The sequence below is a fragment of the Amaranthus tricolor genome, chromosome 9 (genome assembly GCF_026212465.1).
Source record: "Amaranthus tricolor cultivar Red isolate AtriRed21 chromosome 9, ASM2621246v1, whole genome shotgun sequence".
Lineage (NCBI taxonomy): Eukaryota > Viridiplantae > Streptophyta > Magnoliopsida > Caryophyllales > Amaranthaceae > Amaranthus > Amaranthus tricolor.
In genome coordinates, this window is record NC_080055.1 from 23,461,860 (window position 1) to 23,485,484 (window position 23,625).

The 23,625-nt window shown below is 30.8% G+C and overlaps 2 protein-coding genes across 2 annotated transcripts; one reads left to right on the forward strand and one right to left on the reverse strand.

Annotated features, from left to right (window-relative positions):
• The first annotated feature begins 958 nt into the window (after positions 1-958).
• Positions 959-14,648, forward strand: LOC130823703 (respiratory burst oxidase homolog protein E). Its single transcript, XM_057688432.1, has 14 exons — positions 959-2,112; positions 3,117-3,276; positions 5,015-5,063; positions 8,375-8,488; positions 9,783-10,205; positions 10,840-11,223; positions 11,300-11,395; positions 12,193-12,308; positions 12,395-12,565; positions 12,656-12,806; positions 12,929-13,117; positions 13,196-13,324; positions 13,786-13,864; positions 14,248-14,648. The coding sequence occupies exons 1-14, from the start codon at positions 1,431-1,433 to the stop codon at positions 14,355-14,357; spliced, it is 2,853 nt and encodes a 950-aa protein (XP_057544415.1). The 5' UTR covers positions 959-1,430; the 3' UTR covers positions 14,358-14,648.
• Positions 14,649-15,962: 1,314 nt separating this feature from the next.
• Positions 15,963-22,089, reverse strand: LOC130823704 (uncharacterized). Its single transcript, XM_057688433.1, has 2 exons — positions 21,886-22,089; positions 15,963-16,315 (listed from the first exon to the last, which is right to left on the reverse strand). Exons 1-2 carry the CDS (start codon positions 22,050-22,052, stop codon positions 16,180-16,182), a joined length of 303 nt encoding a protein of 100 aa, XP_057544416.1. The 5' UTR covers positions 22,053-22,089; the 3' UTR covers positions 15,963-16,179.
• Positions 22,090-23,625: the final 1,536 nt, after the last annotated feature.

Genomic DNA, 23,625 nt, shown 5'->3' on the forward strand with positions numbered 1-23,625 from the left:
GTTAAATTTCTCTCTTCTTCAAATTAAATATTATAAATTAAAAATACATTAGAGAACGAATTAAATATTCAATTAAATGTTTAATTATATCTAACTAATTAAGTACTTCTTTCAATCCTACTTAAATGCAATATTATTTTTTTATGCAACCTAATGCAAGATTCAATTCATTAATATCTTTAACTACATATATGTAGAAAATAATAAAAACTTGCTATCAAAAACTACATTTAACACTAATCTAACAAAATCTCATTTAACAATATAATTTCTTAAACTTAAGTCAAAGTTAATCCATATAATTAAAATTAGGTATATTAATCAATCAAGTATTTTATGAGACCGTCTCATTATGAGACAAACCTATATAATTAGCTTAATTTTCTAATTGATTACTTTTAAATTGTAAGTAATCATTTTATAATCGTAAGTGATCATTGAGTCAATCCAATAAAGATAATGTTGAGTGAAACCATCTCATTAGAGAATTTGTGGTATTAAAATGGGATATTCTACATGGTAGACACGAACTTTTGCAAAAGGTCAGTCGTAGCAAATCTTAAAAAAAATCCACAAAAATAGCATTGTATTTTTGGAATTTCACAACTTAACGTATAATCTAACGTTTTTTTGGCATTAATGTTACGACAGCTTAAACTCCAAAAGTACAATGCTATTTTGTGGAATTTTAAGGTGGAAGGTTACTATATTTTAATGAAAAAAAATAAGGATTTTGGGCATTAATGTTACGATTGCTTAAATTCCAAAAATACAATGCTATTTTGTGGAATTTTTTTAAAAAATTTGCTACCACTACAAAAATTCATGCTTACTATATAAAATATCTCAATTAATATTAATGAGCACTAATTAGGTAACTAATATAGAAATCATAGGTGGAAAAAAAGACTTTAAATACTCTTAGTTTGAATATAGAAGTACTTAGAAAATTGTCCAACTTCACCTACTTCTTTCTTTCCCTCCCTCCTACTCCTACCCATCATATATTAAAGAAGCGGTCGTCTTTCTATTCTCTCTTATTACATACAAATAACAATACAACCTTAACTATATATTCTTTCAACCATTTTCAAACCAATAATAATAATAATAATCATCCCAAAACACAAAATAAAAATAAAAATTAAATTACAAAAAAAAAAAAAAAAAAGGCGTTGAATTCATGATTGCAGGGGAAGCTAATAAACCAGTTAAGAAGAAGCACCCACCAAGCGTGTGACATACCCCCTTAACCCCTTCCTTCTTCTCTTAGCTATCTTCTCTTCTCAGGCATTTTCTGTGTTTTCTTCAATCAACAACTATATTTTACCCATCTTTTAATTCATTACCAATTACTTAATTTTACACTACAATTAATTCAATTATTACAATTTACAAACATTACCAGATTATTCTGTTTTCGTTAAGTTATGCGACCCTCGTCTGTAGGTAGTGGCAGTTCACGTCGATCAAATTACAGCCGTAGCTTCCACCTTCCTGATGAAGAATCCGGCTTCGATTACGCTTCCTCCGCCGCTGTCGGAGGTACAATGCTGCCGATCTTTCTTAATGACCTCATCCGACCATCGTCCTCGTCTTCTAATGAGGATCTGGTCGAAGTCGAATTACAATTGGAAGACGATAATATTTATATTTGTAGTGTAACTCCTAGAGCCATGACTCCGAGAAGTGCACGAGCCGATCACGACGCAGCTTCATCCTCCGCCTCTGTATCTTTCGGCGGCGGGGGCGGTGGCGGTGGAGGTAACGGTGGTGGTAGTGGTGGTTTACTATCGCGGAGTTTGTCGGCAGCGTCGAAGTTGAGGAAGAAGTTAGGGTGGCCATCTTCAAGAGCGTCATCGGAGGCCGGTGATCAACTTCCGACAACGGCGATTATGACGGAGAGAGAAAAGAGGAAGATGAAAGCGCAGCTACAAAGGACGACGTCGGGAGCGCAGAGAGCGTTGACGGGGTTGAGGTTTATTAGTAGGACAGCATGTAGGACTGCTGGAGAAGACGGTGCCGAGGAGATGTGGAAACAAGTGGAGGCCCGCTTTGATGAGGTTGCTCAGAATGGTTTGCTTGCTCGGGAACATTTTGGGCATTGTATTGGTTTGTTTTCTTTTTACCCATTTTTGACATTTTTTCTGATAATAGTTTTACTCATCATAGTATTTCCAAAAAAATAAAAAACATTACAGTACTTATTCAAATAAAAGAAAAGTTTAAATTATTACTCTTTGCGTCTTATTGAATTTGTATTATTTTTCATTTTGTTTTATTTCACTTAATTAACATTATTTTTATTTTTGGATAATAACCTATCAATTTCTTTTAGTCTTATTCATACATTTTAACTCTCTTTTAATTTCATTCACATAAATGGAATAGTTGATTCACTTCCACTACTAAAATTATGGTGAATATATATATATATATATATATATATATATATATATATATATATATATATATATTGTGCATTAGTTAAATTCTAATATAAATTTCTATTTATTTTATCATTTTTTTTGAATCAATTTATTTTATCATTTTATGGTATTATTTATCTATTAATTTTAATTTATATATTATTTTTATTCGTGAGGTTAGTCAAGTGGATTTAATGTTTAATTCATCTGAATTTAAATTTTTATTAATATTAACTCTGTAATATTTAATAAATAATTAAAGATGTTAATAATAGAATTAGTATAGGTGAAAAAACTAGAAATTCAGTATGGAAACCTTGTATCCTCATGTGCGGGTTCTGAATGAGAAAAATATAGGTCAACCATGCACAAGTGAGTAATATTTTTATTTTTGGTATGGGTCTTTGATTTTTATGCCCTTAGTAGCTTTATCCTATTTTTAATTATACCCTCTATTATCCATACTAATTTTTCCTCCTTTACATTAAAAACCCACAATACCACTCTCTATCCTACCCTTAAATTCCCACTTTTGACCCTCCTTAAAATCCGTGAAAAGTCAAATGGGACTCCTAAGATGAATAGGAGGGAGTATAAGACTGCATATCACACATTTAAGTTTTTAATTTAGTTGATTTTTGTTAAAATAAAAAAACCATGTCAAACAAAGGTATATTATGTTTACAGGTATGGTAGATTCGAAGGAATTTGCAGTGGGAATATTTGATGCATTAGCAAGGAGAAAGAGACAAAGGTTGAGTAAGATAAGTAAAGATGAGTTGCGCGATTTTTGGTTGCAACTCACTAATCAAAGTTTTGATGCTCGCCTTCAAATTTTCTTTGACATGTGAGTAAAATAATCTACTCATTTCTTTAAATTTACTATTGAAAATAATATTTTTTAAAAATAATATATTATAAAAAAATTATCACTTTTAATAATAAATTTAAATGGAGTATTACTTTCTCCGTTTTAATTTACTTGCAATATTTACTTTTTCACGCAGTTTAATGAATTAATTTAATTCTTAATATCTCTAATTATGAATAATAAAAAATTATAAAAATTTGATATTAATAATCTTTGCAATGAGACGAATCAAATAAGATCTCACTTGATTATATTTTAACTTATAGATTAAAAACTAATCATAAATTAAAAGTGATAAATAAATATTATTATTTTTTAAAATGTTGCAATTAATATTGCAACCGAGGAAGTATTTATATCTCTTTCTCTTTCCATGAATGACACTACTTAACTAATTTGTGACTTATACTATGTACCTTCTTTTTCCGAAGTCAACATTTGGAACTTTTGGTTTTGGAAGTTTTAGTTCATCATCATTCGTGGGGTAGCTTTATAGTGTGATCCATTTTGTCTCTTGCTTAATGATTTTTCTAGCTTATGTCATCATATTTAATTTTAATTTTTTTGTTTGAACTATAAATTTAATATGATGATGAAGATTTGAATTTGATTCTTGTCTCTTTTGTAAGTCTCTTAAATATGAATGAATTTAGGTTTGAGTCTATCTATATCATAATATAAATCATGTAATTAAAAACCTATTAATGCTGAGTTGTGTAACAAAATAACATGAAAATTAGTAGCTGATTTAGTTTGACATACACGTATATGTGAGTGTTACGTTTATTAGTATTTTTAGATCCGCCTATTTAGTCTTAAAATTAAAGATATTTATTTCTATTATTATAAATATTCATATCTTAAGTTGTTTTTTTTTTTTTAAATTTATGAGTCGCTAGTCAAATACTATTTTACTATAATTTAGTCAATTTAAACTCACTTGGATCACATATCCTTTTCTAATTTTTCAAGACAATGTCTAGATGTCTATTATTGTGAAAATTGTACAAGTGCTTTGTCTTTATTAAATATTTATTTATGTTATTGTCTTTGGTGCTATTATTAAAATTCTAAAATAAAAAAAAAGAAATAAAAATATAAATGATCCTTAATGAAATAATTAGGAGTAATTATCAATAGTAAATCAACATTTGTTCAATTCGTTGAAAATAAATCAACTTATTGTTTGATCACTTTCAAATATGAAGTACATACAATGTTAGTGTATTTGCTGAAAATAAATTAATCTATTATTTATATATCAGCAGTTATACCAATAGGCGCGTTCAAGTTTATTTTCATCGAATCAGATAATATTTAATTTATTATTGACAATTTCAAAAATAAGGAAAAATTAAAAATAATTTCCATTTTCTACCAATGGGACTTTTTTTTAAATTTTACTTTATATCATTTTCACACATACCAGTATACCACTATATTCACTTGCTAACTTATGTAATATTTTTATTTTACAAATAGTTGGTACAATTTGTATGACAAGGGAGTAAACAACTAAAAGCACTACTTCTTTCTATTCTAATTTAATATTTTATTTATTCTTATGACATTATTCATCAACTAGTATTAGTTTGCATTTTATTCTAATTTATAAATTAAAATATTTTTATTTAATTTTTTTCAATATTAATTTTTTATTATTTTTTAATTTAGTCATAAGAAATTTATGGCATGATGTGTTTGATGTCAACAGTGCCGATAGCAATGAAGATGGAAGAATAACAAGAGACGAAGTCCAAGAGGTAATTTGTAGTTTTCTTCTTGACCTTATTACTTATTATTCTCTTATTTTATTATTATTATTATTATTATTATTATTATTATTATTATTATTATTGGTCCCCTTGCCGTTGGTTGTTTTGTCGCTGTTAAGGGAAAAAAATATTGTCCAAAATAATACACAACTAATTCATCATTATCAGCTACTTCTAATCAGATTCATTAAGTAATCAATTATCACTAATCTAAGGACTTCTTATAATTTTGCACCTTTTTTTCTTTCTTGGGCGCTGTCCTTCTTTTCCACAACGTGCAAACTCAAATCACATACTTCTCCGCACAGTTTTTTAGTCGCATTTGATTTAAACAGAATTTTTATATAATAAATGAAAGTGGTGGATTATTTAGAAATCAGAGAGAACAATAAAAATAACCTGTTTTGTATGAAATCATCTTACGGTGAGATAACTTTTAAATAAGTAGTCCATAAGCTGAAAATTTTTGTTATTGGACTATTTAATCCAAGTATGAGACATATCTCATGATGAGATCCTCTCATACAAGAATTTGTTCACTTAAAATTGGAGAAATTTATTGAGATAGACTAAAATGAAAAATAAGACAAATTAAATAGGTAACAGAGTATTTAAAATACAAGTAAATAAGGATCGAGTCTTGTCTTAAGGTAAAATTTTGAGTTCAATTCTCATCTAACCGTGCTCTTTCTTTGCCACTATGCTATAATTAGAAAAAACAATAAAACAATACAAGTATATGTTGTTTTGATTGAGACCATTTAATAAAAAATTAACAGAAAATAAATTTATTGAAGTTGACAATAATGTAATGTTAGAGATATCTAATATAAGCAAAAAGAAAATAAAGTATATTGCCTGCTAAATTAGTGCAAAATATCACTAATACCATGTATAATATGGTGACAGAACCATTTATTCTGAAAGCGAAAATTGTGTTGTAATTAAATTAAATCCCAAAAATTGTGTTGTAATCAAAATCATTGGTTCTCTCAAAAAAAAAAAAAAATCATTGGTTGGAATTAGTTACTATACTTGCATATATAATAACAACTCTTCAATTATCGACATTGTTTTAAACAATAAAAGTTGTGTTGTGATCAAAAATTATTTTTATAATATCAATTTTTTTACTATTTTTAATTATGTACATCTAAAAAAATAAGCAACGATTGTAATAGTGTGAAGACAAAAAGTAATTAATATTAACGAGCTAGTTGTGAAATTAAAATTAATATAAAGATGGGAAAATATGAATGGAAGATAAGGAATATGTTATTATAGGTAGGACAATAATTGCTTTCACCAAATAGAGATGATTATTAGTTTAGTTTGATAAGTTGGTTGTACCACCCATTATAAGTTTTCTTCTCTAATGAGGAAAGCTTTGAATTTAGGATTGTAAATTAACTAAGATTGGTAAAATATTCTTTGGTTTGGCAAAAAACAATCAAAGTACGTTGCTTTTGTTTGTAAGTCTAGATTGTCATTTGATGTTTATGTTTCTTCTTTATCATTCATTATATGCTCAAAAGTATGGTATGCCTCCTTTATCTTTTTGCTAAAGATCATTATTCTCTTACTTGCATTGCCTTAACAACATCAACAATTGAACTACCTTATATTTGCAATCTTCTTTATTAATTCTTTTTTAGTTGATTTTTCAACTTTCTTTTATACTTTATGGGGTATTGAGTTTTGAGAGAGGTGTCATCTACATAATTAAGACCTTCGCAGTCCTTTTGGTAATCAGTACTAAATGATGGTAAGAGTAATGAAAAATTAGTATAATTTTGGTATGAATATCTTTTAACAAATTTAATGATCTTACTTATTCTCTTTTAGTAATTTCATTTTCTTTTTCATTTCAATACATTATCATTTGAAATAATGGTATTAGATGATAACGAAAAATTATGAAAAAAAAAAACTTTTATTTGATTAAACTTTCATTATCATGGAAATGACATAATACATATCATAAAAATTACACTACAAATTATTTTAATTCCCATTATTTAATAACAATTATCAAATGGGTCATCTGAACTCAAATTTTGTACTATAAAATTATATGCAGAGGCGAGACGTCGCTCCCTGCCTTCATCTAAATATGGAGTATAATATAAAGTCCAGATAAATATCACAAAATTGAGTAAAATTTACTGGTAAAAGTAGTAGAGTTTAACTTGTTTTACACAAGTTGCTAGTAAAATAGTCATTTGACTATATGTTTTTCTTGTGTAGCAATCATTCGAAAATCATTTCTTGTATATTTAATTCGATTAAAGAGCTTTTAGTTTAATAGATGGCTTTTTAAATTGAAAATCCTGTCGTTGCCCTTAATTATTGGCCTTATTTCTCATACAATCTTTATTTTAATTAGACTTACTCAATAATTTAAATTTAGTGGGATATCATTATCTAATTCGACCCTAAAATGATAATAAATTTCGCTATATATTTGTAATTAAACTTTTTAAATGCATAGTATTATTTTAGGACGTGTGACTCCTTACTTTATATTTTTAAAGCAAATGCTACCGTTTTGTAATAAATTATTGTGTAATAAATTATTGTATGTCTGCCGCTGCCTCTATCATAAATTAAATTAAGTACTAAAAATCCAGATAAATAATTTTTAATATAAGAATACGGAAGAACTAGGTGCAAGAGTAGAGAGAGGCTTAGGAGTGTGGGGTCAATCGACCCACTTGGGTTTTTAAAATTTTTAACAAGTTTATTAAATTTAGTAAATATACTTCCTCCGATCATTTATATATCAGTTTCTGTTTGTATTTTATTTTTATTAATTATAAGTTAAAATGTACTTTGTGTTTTATTTTTAATTTATTAATTAAAATATATTTAAGTAAGATATTATTAAATTCATCTTAATATAAATTTATGAATAATAACTTTTTATAAATTTAGGACATTTATCAGAATAAAAGACATTAAATTGATAGGCCTTTGGTAGGATGTTATTATTAGATTTAATCGAACTATTAGATTTAATAAATATAAAAAATAATGCGTTTTTTCAACATTGCAAATGTTTAAAGTATACAACATTGACCACAAAAATGACTTTAATTTTGAACCCCTTATTATCAATAGTATTTCCACTGCTAATTAGATGAGAATCGAACCTAAAATTTTGCTGGAAAAAGCAACACTTCAATTTAGACAAATTTCGATTTTCGACTAATGAAAAAATTTTAAGATGCATTTTTCTGCAGAAGACATATATATTTGTGATAATTAAGAGAATTAATTATTTTGTGGATTGTTTGCAGCTTATTATGCTTAGTGCTTCAGCGAATAAGTTATCATCATTGAAGGATAGGGCGCATGAATATGCAAACTTGATCATGGAAGAGTTAGATCCTGAAAACCTTGGGTACATTGAGGTACTTTTCAAGCTATATTTTTATTCCCACATTATTTTAATAACTTTATATGCTGATGGTTGTAATTTAATAATATATTATATATTTTTCAAAATTATAAGCTAGGTGCAATTTAATTTTTGCTGATTTTTAGTGAGAGAACATGACAAAAAATAAGTTGATGAAATAAATATTTCAACGATATAAAGGAAAAAAATTAAGTTTGTGAACAATGAATGAGAAAATTTAGATGCATGTTTTAGTGAAATTAATGGTACACTCATTAATGGAAATTTAACAAATTAAGAGGATATATACGGGTTTTGTTTGGTAATTGTTTTCAAATAATGAAAGGATATTGAAAACTTAACGTAATTATACCATGGAAACTACTTAAAAATTTAAAAATGACTCGTTTAATTTTACACACTTATTATCAAATATCCTATTATAATTGTACATTAAAAAAATGAATCTTAATTTAACTTATATTAAAACGAGTCAAATAATATTTTACTTGATTACGTTTAATCTTATAAATAAATATAAATACAAACTAAAAGTGATTAATAACTACTGTTAAGTAGTAAAAAAAACAAATAAGCGATTTGATCAGATTGAAAGGGAGTATATCACTACACTTATCTTATTCTAATTATTTTTTTTCTTCATAAAATTAATTTTCATTCACTTTAACTTAGAGAGGTGGTTTTAAAAAACTCAGTTTTTAGAGTGAGAGCTCCATAATTACCCTGAAATGACTACAATTTACCAAACGTCACGTAACATCTAATATGCATGCTTATGTAGAAGAAAATAAAATCCTTATGGTAATCTCTACAAGTAAACAAAAGAACATGACAAATTGACAATCAAGTACGTATTCAGGATTATGAGGAAAGAGTTATGGTAACATGAAACAAATATTTAAAAACTGAGATAATACTTTATATTTTATTATTACAAATTCATTAATAACTCTTATTTAGAGTCAGATTTAAATAATCGGATTAATAATAAAACTAATAGAATGTTATTTTGAGAACCAAAATAATAGGAAAAAAAATGAACTAAGATTCTGAGTAAAGCTAACATATGTGTCATGAGAGGTTCTGAGCATGTTCAACACGTTCAATCGTACAGAGCCTCAAAATATTAAAGGCCTCAATATTAAATTATGTAGTACATGTTAAGTGTTTAAAGATATAAACTTATTATCAAAAATATTATAATTTTTGAAATTACATGTGGACTTCTATGAATTTTTCTATTTTTACTCGGCACGCCTATGATATGTGTCCTGATATTTATACAGTTATGGCAATTAGAAGCATTGCTGCTACAAAGAGATGTATACATGGAATACAGCAGGCCACTGAGCACAGTAAGTGCAGGGTGGAGTCAAAATTTGAGCAATTTTAGGCCAGTAAGCATTGTCAGAAAAGTTAGTTGCACATTGAGGTGCCTCATTTTAGAAAATTGGCAAAGAGGCTGGATTTTGTTGCTGTGGTTTATGATCATGCTTTCCCTTTTCGTCTGGAAATTCGTTCAGTACAGAAGAAAAGCCGCGTTTCAGGTCATGGGTTACTGCTTATGCACAGCCAAAGGTGCCGCGGAAACCCTAAAACTTAACATGGCTTTGATCCTCCTTCCGGTTTCAAGGAATACTCTTACTTGGCTTCGATCCACTCGAGCTAGATGCTTCATCCCTTTTGACGATAACCTCAACTTTCATAAGGTATATGAGAAACTTTTACGTGGACTTGGTGCCCACTAAAATAGTGTCGGCCAAGTTTTAACATTTCTATTCCTATTTTCTTCGCTCTTTTCACTCTTTATTACATGCTTCAAAGTAAATGGAAAAAATCTTTTTGAAAAAAATAATTTAATTTAATTTTTTTAATTTTTAATTTTAATTTTAATTTTTTTATGTTAATTTTTTAATTTTTAATTTTTTTAATTTTTAAATTTTTAAATTGTTAATTTTTTTAATTTTGATTTTAATTTTTAGTTTTTTAATTTTAATTTTTTTATTGTTAAAACTTTTTAAAAAGTGGGTTAGTGTGTAATTGTATAAGAGTATAAGAGTAGAGTAGAATGGAGTGGAATGGGGTAAAGTGTAAGAGTGTAATTATATAAGAGTGGAGTGGAGGAGAGTGTAAATATTAATCTATACTAATATTAGTATAGACTAAGTCCATACTAGACCTTTTCAAGATATATACATGTAATTTTTTATTTTTTCGAGTGTAAGGCTAGAGATTCTACCACCTGTAAAAGAATACGAGAAATATATAATTCTTTCTATAGGTGATTGAGAATAGCATCTTATCATAAGACTCACGTATTCTAAATCAATCTTGAAAATGCAGATGATTGCATTCGCAATAGCATTGGGAGTACTCCTTCACGCAGGGCTTCATCTAACATGTGATTTTCCTCGTTTGATAAACTCCTCACCCAAAACATTTGCACTTATAGCCTCCGATTTCAATTACAAGAAACCAACATACTGGGATCTAGTGAAAGGAATTGAAGGACTTACTGGTATCGGCATGGTAGTTTTGATGGCAATCGCATTCACATTAGCAACAAGCCAGTTTAGGCGGAATGTTGTAAAGCTACCAACACCATTCAACCGGTTAGCAGGATACAACGCGTTCTGGTATTCACACCATTTGCTTGCTATAGTCTATGTCTTGCTTGTGGTTCATGGGTTCTTCTTGTTCCTAGTAAAAAGTTGGACCAGAAAAACAGTAAGACCCTACACCATTTATGTTCCATTAACAAAGTTCAGCATCAATTTCCTGATCTGTTTTCTTGTGTTTTCAGACATGGATGTACATATGCGTTCCGCTACTGCTTTATATAGCAGAGCGAAGCCTGCGGACTTGCAGATCAGAGATTCGCCCAGTTAAAATCTTAAAGGTGCAAACAAAATCTTACTTAATTATACTTAATTTCATGCAATATCTTCTCAATAATGCTGAATGGGATTGTCCTAGAAAGACTGGTAGAAGGTTTCCCCTATAATCTCTCCTCCTATTTATGAGAAGGCTTACTCACCCAAATTATTTTCACAAATTCTTGTATGGGACAGTCTCACCTTGAGACATGTCTCATAGTTGGGTTAAATAACCCAATAATAGAAACTTTTATAGCTTATGGGCTTCTTGTTTTGAGGTTATTTTTGAGTGCCACATGAAAACAGTATCAGGTCTCACTTTCGAGACTTGGGGCTATAGCAATAACGGCTCGTTTGGTAATTGTTACTAAATGGTGGGAATGGTAATGGAAGTTAGTGTAATTTTGGTAGAAATATCTCCTGATAAGTTAAATGGTCATGCTTATTCTCCTCAACAATCTGATTTTTTTCACAAAATTCATTACAATGTATTATCATTTGAAAATGTGGTAGTAATAATGGAAAATTGTGAACAAAAAAGGTTTTTTATGATCAAACTTTCATTATCACGGGAATAACATAATATATATTATAAAAATTTACACTACAAATCATTCTCATTTCTATCATTTAGTACCAATTACCAAACGAGCTGTAAATCCCATATGTATATGGTAGTGACTCATCGTGCTCTCCAAATTTAACCCGTTACAAGGCGAGCTTTACCTATGTAGCCCGAGTAGGGTGGCTCTCTTACAAGCTAAAACCAAAAAAAATGTGGAACACCGAAAGTTTATAGTAGCTTTTGTGTTAATCTTAGGTTTCGGAGCTACCAGGAAAAGTGTTCCATCTAGTAATGACTAAACCTCAAGGATTTAAGTACAAGAGCGGACAGTACCTATTTTTACAGTGCCCTGCTATCTCAAAATTCGAATGGTAAGTTTTACTCCTAATATTCCCATAGCTTTATTTTACTTCATGATTCTTCATTACACATTTGATGATACAATCCGAATCTTTAGGCACCCGTTTTCCATTACCTCAGCACCAGGAGACAACTTCCTTAGCGTTCACATCAGGATCGTTGGGGACTGGACGCAAGAGCTAAAACGTGTCTTCACCGAGGGTAAAAAGCCAGTTTCTTCAATCGGTAGACTTAAATTTCGAGAAGAGGGAAGCATCCGTCAAAGAGGGTAAAAGGGCTAACTTTCCTTATTCTATATCTGTAATGGGTTTTCCTGATATACTGAACTCATAAAAATTGTCAAAACTATCCAATTCAGGTTACCTAGACTACATGTTGATGGACCTTACGGCGCTCCAGCACAGGAATATCAGAATTACGACGTTTTGCTCCTTGTCGGTCTAGGAATAGGAGCAACACCCTTTATCAGCATCCTCAAAGATCTTCTAAACAATGCGAGAGCAGCAACAGTGAGTTTGTTTTCGTTCTAGTATTACCTATAATGTAAATTCTCGGTTGGGAGTTCGGACTAACAAACAACCACATATGACATTACCTCACGTCTTAATAATCTTTTCTATGATCAATACAGGACTCAAACACTGACTTGAGTATATCAAATGACAGTTTAAGCAGCTTTGCATCATCTAGTACTGCACAAAGCATAAGCAGAAGACCGATGAGAGTTAAAAGTGCGCATTTTTACTGGGTTACGAGAGAACCAGGTTCCTTCGAGTGGTTCAAAGGGGTAATGGATGAAGTAGCAGAAATGGATCACAAGGTAGGAGGCCAGTCCCATCGGAACAAAGTCTTTTCCTATGATTAACTCTGCCATAAACTAATGTCAAAGCTGAAACAGGGACTGATTGATATGCATAACTACCTCACTAGCGTGTACGAAGAGGGAGATGCAAGATCGACCCTTCTAACCTTAGTCCAAGCTCTGACTCATGCCAAGTATGGTGTCGATATATTATCTGGTACCAGGGTATGACCTCCTCCCTATATCCCATTTCATAAATGTCTTCGTAATGACCTGTATTTACATACTAACATGAAATCAATTGTCTGATGCACTGTCACATAATCCGCGAATCCACTCACGAATCGCGAAACGAAAAAAGTGAATTACGGTCAATTTTGGGCTATTCTCAGGCAAATTTTAAGCGAACCGCGAATTCAAAAACCGAATTAGCTAGTGAATTATATTACACTGATATGATGTTCAACAACTTAAATTATTCTAACGACGATTATGTCATGAAAGATGAAGGGAACTAGTATAAGTCTCTTTCTCACCAAACTTATAAATTATTTTCTTGAATTCCTTCTAGAAGTCGAGGAGATCGCAGCATAAGATAAATAGAAACTACCAAATTGTTTAAATTCCAAACTAATATCCGAATTAGTCAAAAAGCATGACACAGTTATCTCTCTTATATGCTGCAGGTAAAGACACACTTTGCAAGACCTGATTGGAAAGAAGTATTTGCTAAAATATCAAAGAAACATCCATACAGCACAATAGGTAAAATAAGTCTTTCAAGTTTAAGTCCAAAAGAATAAAGAATTCACAAAAAAATACCAACTTTATACCTTCCAGTTCAATACCTAATCTGTATTATGAGATAAGTTCTTCAAATAATTGTTTTTCCTTTAGTGAGATACCAACCATTATTATAAAATTAATCATAAATAGTACTAATAGAGAGATGAATGATACTCCCTCCATTTCAATTTCTTTGTCAAACATTGACCAAAAAGCTTTCACAGTTTGGTCGAAATTTATCAAACAAACTGAAACGAAGGGGAGTAAGATGGTTAACTAACACTGTATCCTAAAATTGAAACGAACAAACGGACCAAAGCATATGTAAAGATTAAATTGACGGATGAAGTTGATATATGCAGGGGTTTTCTACTGTGGAAGGCCAGTGTTAGCAAAAGAGTTAAAGAAATTATCACATGAAATGAGTCATAAGACATCAACACGGTTCGAATTCCACAAAGAACAATTTTAGTATAGAGAAAATACATAGCCTCAACCTCGCCCTCCCTCGCTCTCTGTCCCAAAAAACGACAAGTCAATAAGTCAAACCAGCAAAAATAACCATTTCCACCTTTTGCTCAAAGTGTAAGTACTCCCACAATCTCTCATCAACAAAGAAAGCATTGCCACATTCTTATTGAGAAAAACCTCAGTCCATACGAATCCATTGTAATTGCCTTATCAAGTTTGTATATGAAAATATAATTGTTATATAATATACAGGGATATTTGGCAAAATAGTTTATTGAGCAATTTTAACTTATTTTAATACAGATAGAAGATTGAATGATTAAACCTTCCAGTGCTAATATTTGGCAAATTTGCTTTGTCAAAACAGCTTATTGCTTGAATAAGTTGTTTTTAAACGATAAGCAGCGGATTCAAAATCAACTGATTAACCACCATAATCAGCTATCAGTCGTTTGCCAAACACCTCTATAATCCTATAGAATAATTGTATAGTTTAAACATGACTTGTTCTCGCATATTCTTTAGGTTCCATGTACCTTGCTTTCGAATAGTTTGTTCAATAGCTACAATAATACAAATAGGCCAGCAGATATATAATTCCGAGTTCCAAGCATAATCTAATATAAGTCTACCAACTAAATAAAATAAAGCTTTAAACTTAGCATAGTTGGAAAGGACAAGAAGTTTGGCATAAACAACAGCTCTATAATTTGGTTGATGATTGACCCCTCATATTGCTTCATATATATGCATATAAGTGTATGCCGATTGCCGACAACAGTTTCGTTGGGTGGATATGGTAAGGGAATTAGTCAATTGGATTAGTATACTCATTCATTAACCTTTTTATTTATTCTGTAAGCTATACTGACATGCTAACCACTAACCAGAGGAAAATCATTCTGGACGTTTGAATAGTTGTAGTTACCACCAAGTACAAACTAGTTTTTAGAGTTGAAACTTGAAAGGGATAGATATGGATAGATCTAGCTTCATGAGGAGTTCGAACCCACTTTCGCTGGATAAGCATAGGTCAGACTTTGGTTATCGGCATGATTGTTGCACAGAACAAAATTAGCCACCCCCACTCCCACTTTTGAACGTTTTAATAAAATAAAATTTGATTACCCAAATACCATTTAACCGGCTTCAAACTAACTAGTCGGATAAGTATGAAAAAATCCCAAAAAGTTAATTTCCGCATCCTAATAATCCAGCTCATTTATCCCTTGTCTGGCTATATCCAACAAACATCTAGGGCATGATATATGAGGACATTGCAGAAGCTATGCCACAAACTAGGTTACTCGAACTCTTTATTTTACTTCACATACCCGTGTCTGATCCTTGATCCTTGGAAAAATGGTATGACACTTCATTTTAAGCGTAAAAATGAATATTTAAACGTATCTAACATTTGGACACGTACCAGTATCCAACATCAGTACTCGAGTCCAACTAATATAGGACACAAGGGTAGATGGCAAGATGCCTTACTAAAAGGACACTCGTCCCTCACAATTTGTCTACAATATGGATGGTCATTTGAGCATGAAATTTTATCGAGATTGAACTCGTGATATTTACAAACAAGATCAGATGAAAATTTGAATGGTAAAACTGTATTTGAATCACCAAGGTACATTCAAAACCCATCACTATTTGGGGTGCCTGATAAAGTTTGTTCACTAATGCAGTCATACAAAGCCTGTAATCCCTTATAGAAGTATTATTTCCCTTATGAGGGCTAAAGCACTTCATGCACGATTTGTCTGATAAAGCAAGCTAAAAGGTCATTACATCAGAATAAAAGAAAATCCTTTTCAGTCATCTTTCAATCTTCTTGCAAGACGAGATAACCAGCGTCTGACTCGTTTCTTCAAAGTGTAGCCAACAAAAATCCCAGCAACAAAACAAACCGCACAAAGCTTTGAGCAAGTCTGTATCGAAACCCAGTTTCTACATATACCCAAAGATAAACTTTAGTTTGTAAAACTTGCATTTCACAGCTTTCGTAACTAAGGCAAGCATAACAGTTAGAAAAATATGGTATTGAATGATGTGTTTCAACTATAAAAATTTCTTGATTGATCCTCCTCAACATGTGATACCGTTAACAAAATCATGTCATCACTGAAACACATTCAGAAAGAATGACTAAGAAAAAAATGATGATTGCAAGCTCATACAAAAATTAATTTGTATAACATTTATAGAAAATCTTTGGATTCCACTTCCATTAACCACGATTGTGGCGATAGTAACACTTAAGTTAAACAACAACAATTTTGGAGTCTTACGCTTCCAAGTTTGAGAATCAATGACAACTTTAATGCCCTTATCTTATTCTTGTGTTTAAAAACTCTCCTTTTCTTGAACTATTTTCCTTTCCTTAACATAAGAACAGTTTTATGTTCTTTTTGTGGTTTAGATGGAATATTTTTTTCAACATGAATCAACATTGCAAATTCTTAGAAAGTTAATGCAGTTCAAATCTTCCTTATCTTCCATGTGAAAATTCACACAAAAACTTATGGGACTCATTATGCAATGAATTCAAGCCGGTGCTAGTAGCAAGCTCAATAGGGTACATAAACCCAATTTTCCCATGATTTTAAAAGGTCATTAAACACATGCAGATCAACTGGTTTTTCTTTCTCTAATTTGAATTCAAAAATCTTTTTGTTCACTTCAAACCTCTCTAATCTAGCTTTCATTAAAACATAGTTTTCGATTGTTACATCATGTTGTAAGCATACATACTTGTGCTTTTGAAAATATGTTTCCATGCATGCTAACATAAGACACATGACTTGCACCGAATTCTCAAGAAGTGTTTGCCTAGCATTGGTCGTGCTCCTTAGGAAAGTTTAGAAAAAGTTGAGAACAAATTCTCTTTGCTCACACATACGAAAAAATCTCAAATTCATTAGCATTGATTTTGACTTTTTAGCAATAGTGATTCGATTCTTGGCTTGACAAATAGAACACTAAAACATTTTGGAAGGAGAAAGAAATCGACACCTTGATTTCTCAACTTCCCCAAAGAGGATGGCAAGGTTGAATGTATACCAGGAAAAAAATTCTTCATAACTCCGATGCAAGTCACATGACTTATGATAGCATGCATTGAAGCATATTTCCAAAAGCTTTTGGATGCTATGTATGCTTGCTACATAATCCAGTAGTTGAAAACTATGTTTCAAAGACATACTAGATTATAAATGTTTGAAATAAATTGAAAGAATGGTGAAACCAAGTTAGAGAAAGCAAAATCGGTTAGACAATATGTGTTCGATATGATGGACATTTCCAAAACACGGAAAAATCGAGATTTCACTACCTTAATGAGCTTGCTACCGACACTATTTTGATTTTATTTCATGATTGGTTTCATAAGTTTCTATGTGAGCAAGGTGGGAAGAAGATACAACCAAGCAAAAGTTATAAAAGGTTCATTCATGTTGAAAGAAACATTATATTTGAACCACTAAAAAAACACAAGTTCTTATAGTAAAGATAGGAAAAGTGTTCAAGAAAAGTAAGTTGTTAAAAAGAAGTAGATTATGGGTATGAAAGTTGCCAAACCTTTTGAGAAGCAAAACACTCCCAAACCAAAAGCCATTAAACGTAAGTGTTATTACTGTGACACTCACAATATAGGCCATTGAAACATATATTTCCCCAAGTATTTGAAAGACAAAAGGATGGTTGTTTCTACTAGTATTTATGTTATAGAAATAAATTTGGCAACTTCTTCTTAAGTATTTGATTCAAATTGTGATACTCGCATCATTTGTAATATGCACTGCAACCCCCTTATCTCTTTTTATAAGGGTATGATTTAACATCTTGCTCTCCTTATAGATAATATTATCTATGAGCAATATAGAAGGTATATGATGATAATGAGGAGGAGGAACTAAAAAAGAGTGGCAAATTGGCACAAGAGGTAGGACAACGCCTTGTAAAAAGAACGAGATGGAGCAAGAGCTACTGCCTTAGCACTAGGATTGTACAACTTACTTTGACCATCTAGAATAGTATTACAACAATACCAAAGCGTTAACCCACTTCTCTATTCATTTCAATTTGCTATCATCTCAACCTGCAAGTCAAAATCTTTCAAATCTTTTTCCAAACCCACTCTCTATGTCATTTTCGGTCTTCCTCACCCTCTTTTTAAGTCTTTTGATTTTCAACTTTCTATCTTCTTTATCAGTTTGCTAATACTCTTCTTTGCATATGCCCAAACGATCCTAAATGGTATTGTTTCATCTTCTCGTCAAGTTTTATTGATCTCTTCTATGGATTTTCCCTTGAAACTACTGCTTTTACACTTAAAAAGCTTTGTCTAAAGTTGTAGAATAGACTCCATCTAAGACATGGGCTAAAAATGTTTAATTGATGGTTTATCAAAGAATTTGTTGTTGTGAAGTTTATGTAAAGTGTTTATAGTATAACAAACTTTTATCCATATTTAAAAAGAGTCTTTTTCTGGGTTATCTAAAAATGAAGAATAGATATCATATTTACAAAACGAAAACAATGTGTTTGTTGCTTGCGATGGTATCTTATTAGAAAAGAAGTTTATATTCTCAAAAGACAAATGGGACAAATATTTTTTTTTGAATAAATTCGAAAAGTTAAGCAAATGATTGAGTTGACACCGTATTAAAGGTGGTTCATGAGAGCGTCTGATGCTTTTGCAAAAACTTTAATGTTCCCCAATGTAGGTGCAGTAGTCCTTTCGTTTCATCTAAAAATATATTGATTTATAAGTAACAAATAATTATGTTTTAAAATAATATTTGGAGGATCTAGAACTTACTAACGATAGAGAAGCGTTACAAGGCAATAACTCCAAGACATGACTTGGGACCATAAGTATTGACATGAATTCTAATAATCAAATATGAAATTAGTTAATTTTTGAATAAGATAAAATCCATTGGGTACAAATAGATTTTCAAATTGAAAACAAATAAGAATGTAAACTTGAGTGTTTTCAAGGTAAGGTTAATGGTGAAAGGTTACACATAAGTTCATAATATTGACGATGGCGAAACTTGTTCTCTGGTAGCAAAGTTAAAAGCCATCAGTATACTCCTTGCAATCGTTGAATATCATGATTTTGAGATAAGACAAATGTTTATCAAGACAACAAGTTTGTGAAAAAAAGATGCGTATTGACATAACCAAAAAGTTTTGAGATCCATCAAATCCAAGGGAATCTTCAAAAATCTATTTATTGGGTGAAGCAAGCATTCAATATTTTAGAATTTTAATTGATGAGAATATGGCTTTTTAATTAATGATGAGTGATCTTTTTCACATAAGATATCGACTAATTAGAAGTGCTACATTCGAATCTCTAGTCTTGTGTTGATGGGATTGATATATTAGAGTAAACTTTGAAATGTTCATTCTCTTATTGATTACTCAAGTCATATATTAAAGGTTGTAATTCTTTTTTTCTTTTGCAATTATCAAAAATTGTACTGTAAAACAACCTTTATAGTCATATATTTTTATGCGTGAGATTTTGGTTATAAATGTTAAGTAATAGTTACTTAAATTTTCGCTAATTGCAACGCTAAATCTTGTATCCAAACATAACAACATTTTCACATCCCTACCTATATTAATGTCTCAACCCAAATAAAAAAGAAGGCTACATCTCCATCTTATCTAGATAAGCCAATTTAACTTAAGATTGTTGGTGCAAGAATCAAATTACCAAGTAAGGGGGCATTATAACTCATTCCATGGCATGCATATTAGAAAGAGATCATGGGTATGCATTTGGGCTTGAATCAAGAAGGGACTGCAATGTGTATCTCTCAAAAAAGCCAACAATAGGTATGCTCGAATGAGCAGTTGTGGCCGATGCAATCTTTCAAATGTTGATTTTATGGAACACTTGGTCTTTTGGAAAATATTTGTTTGCTGATTTTGTGGGCTATTTAAGAGACCAAAAGAAGCATTAGCGTTAGGCGGTGGTTTTTGGAGTGAGTGCATCATGGTGAGTACATGTTGGTGTATAGGTGCATAGGAGGTGTGTATGAAGATGCGGAGTAAAGCCATACGCATTCTATTGTTGGCCCGCCACATAGCTAAAAAAAGGCAAGGATAGGCTGCCTCTGCCTTGAACCAGCAGATACATGAAGTTAGTGAATGCCCCAGCACCCAAGTAAAGTGCTCGAACGTGTAATAATAGTGCTTAAAGCCTTAAACAATCACTTCTTGTTTTGTTGTGTGTCATTTTGCGGCTGATTATTCTTCCTTAGTTGTTGTGGGCCTTTGTCCAAATGATTGGCACATTACTTTTAGTATAAATATGAGTGATTATGCACTAACATAAGATGGTTCTAACCCTAAAACCTAAACATAATAGTCTACCTTCACTTTTTTCTTCTTCGTCTTCTAGTGTAATATTTCATTGTAAAAGTTCTTCAAGAACTTCATTGTTTAATCTCTATTTGTAGTCAAAGCACCACCGAAAATGTAGCCCAAGTTGGGTGAACCTCGTAAATTTGTATCTTCTTTATTATTGCACTTATTTCGTATTCTTTTTCATTCCTAGTTCATTGATAAAGGTTGTCTTAGAACAAGTGATAAAGTGACAGCCTTTAGGCGCTAATCCTACTTCATTTCAATAGCTAATACATAGAGAGAAATAAAATTTTAGAGAGCTTAAGTAGTTCTTTCATGTATTAGAGTGAAAACTCCATAAAAAGAGTAAATGAATGAGTTATTTGTTTGTGAGTGGTATCTCATTAATATAGTGTTGAATCCTTAATGAAATATAATATTATTTGAATGGGAGGTGTCAAAACACCATTAAGACTTGGGTTCTTGCTTGTTTGTTTCTTGTTTGGTTTGGTTTGTTCCTCCATTCTTGTTCTCTTTTTTCACCTTCTTATTCATTATTGTGAGTTCCTAAACCTTTCATTTCAAGGATAATGTAAAAACCCTTCATTATCTCCTTTCCCGTGTCTACACACAATTTACCCGTATGACTAGCAGTCCTTCTAAAAGAATTTCCAAAGGGATATTTTCTCTCATTATCCATCAATAAATCCCATCAATAAATCAAACAGAATATGCTGTTTTACAAGTGCTTTTTTGATATATATCAAAAATAACTTCTCAAGTTTCTAAATCAATATAGTTATAAGTTAATGATGAGTAGAATAAAACATTCCATCAACGTTTGAGCAATCAAAATCAGTGTTTTCCATCAGAAACCGTATCATAAATATAAAATGTGACTATTTCAGTCGCCTAACCAGCAACCACAGAATAAATGAACCCTTCCTAATAATCCAATGAGGTTTATATTATCAATATTGCGAATATAGGTCAAAAATTGAACACTTTTCGGCATGACCACAGAAAATGATGTTAGGGTTACTATATGCAAAAATCCAATTTCAATTTCTCCATAAAATTAACATGTATGGATTAAATAAAATCAAATTTGCAAAAACAAAGAAAAATCAAGGTAGTAAGAGTGAGAAGTTCACCGAGGAGGTCTGGTGATTAGAACACCGGGAGAAAGAGATGAAGAAACCGGAAGAAGGGGTGGCGGCGGTGTTGATTTCGACTCGAAAGCGGAAGAAGCAAACAATTTAACATCTTTGGAAATGTTTTGGAATGTGTTTTGAACACTCTCCATTCCTTCAAATCCCATTACGCCCAAATCCTTCAATTCAGGGTTTGAGGTTTAAGGGGTTAATAAAGAATGAGATTTAAAATGTTATACAAATTATTATGAGAGACGGTTTCTTTAAGAGACCCTCTTTAATTAGATTGACTTATATTGAAAAATATAAAGTAAGAGTAGGTAGTAAACTTTAATGAACTGCGCTTGAAAGACGCCTCTCAGGAGACTGGCCGTAAATTTTAAGTTGGTTTACAAATAACCTTATTCACATATGACATTGGACTATTCTCGTTTAATGAGTTGTTAATCATTAAAGGGTTACGTTGTTTGAATGAGGTGTTTTAGTGCAATTGATAAACTAAATCAGTGCAAGGTTAAAGGATTAGAGAGTGGCTCTAAAAGGAAAAGGATTGTGAATAAGTTATTTTAAAACGAAATACATATAATGCAATTTAGTAGGAAATAGAAAGTGAAGGAACCTGATGTGACTGTTGATGAAGATGTTGTTGCACAAATGTCCAAGTTTAGATATATAGAATTAGCAATTCAAATTAACAAGGAGATTGATGAATATGTAATGCATCAAATTCAAGATGGATTGCTTAAATAGAGAGCAACCATTAGTATCCTATTTGATAAGAGATGTTTGACTAGATTAAAAGATATAGCTTCTACCATGATGCAGTCCGACAAACCTTGTTGTATGGGATTAAGTGTCGGTCAGTTAAAATATATATATGAGCATATGATGGAAGAAGCAGAAATGAGAATGTTAAGGTGAATGTGTATAAATATTAGCATGGGTAACATTAGGAACTAGATTTTGAGAGAGAGGCTAGGGGTTGTATCCATTTCTGCAATGATGCGTGAAAATAGATTGAGATAGTTTAAACATGTACACAGAAATACCATTAATGCACATGTGAGAAGCGAGGAAACAATATCACAACTTTTGAAATTTTAGGCCAAATAAAACATCGGAAGGGCAAATTAGTTAGGAATGATGTGAGCATGTTGCACGTGATCTCTATGGACTTGACTATATGGATAAAATTAGCTAGAGACGTCGAATAATTGTCGTTGACAACCGATAGTTATCTTTGTTGCAATCAGTATTTATGCCTTTATGAATGTTAATTTTATATATATTTGGTTTTTGTTATTAGTCTTTACACTTGCCTTTCCTTGCTATTTGTCTTACTTATGACATGTTTAGGATATTCTATTTTCATTTGAGGGTCTCTAGAGCAAAGGGTCTTATTAGTCCAACCTTCTCTTGTCCCTAGATCAGTATGAGCTTTTTGAAAGAAGCGGTATATTAATAAAAATCCATATATAATTCTTTTTATATGAATTTTAATTAAACTTTAAAAGACTTTTGTTACTAAAATATGTTTGTAATAATTTTAAATGATTTTGTTTAATAAAATATGTTAATAATAATTTTAAACCATTTTTGTTTGAATATGATACTAATTATAATTAACTTTTTAAAACCCTATATATATAAAATAAAAAGAATTTCAATTATACTGCAATTAAATATTTTGTAATATTAGTCATACAATGATCTTTAGTTGTTTAATAATCGATTGTTTAA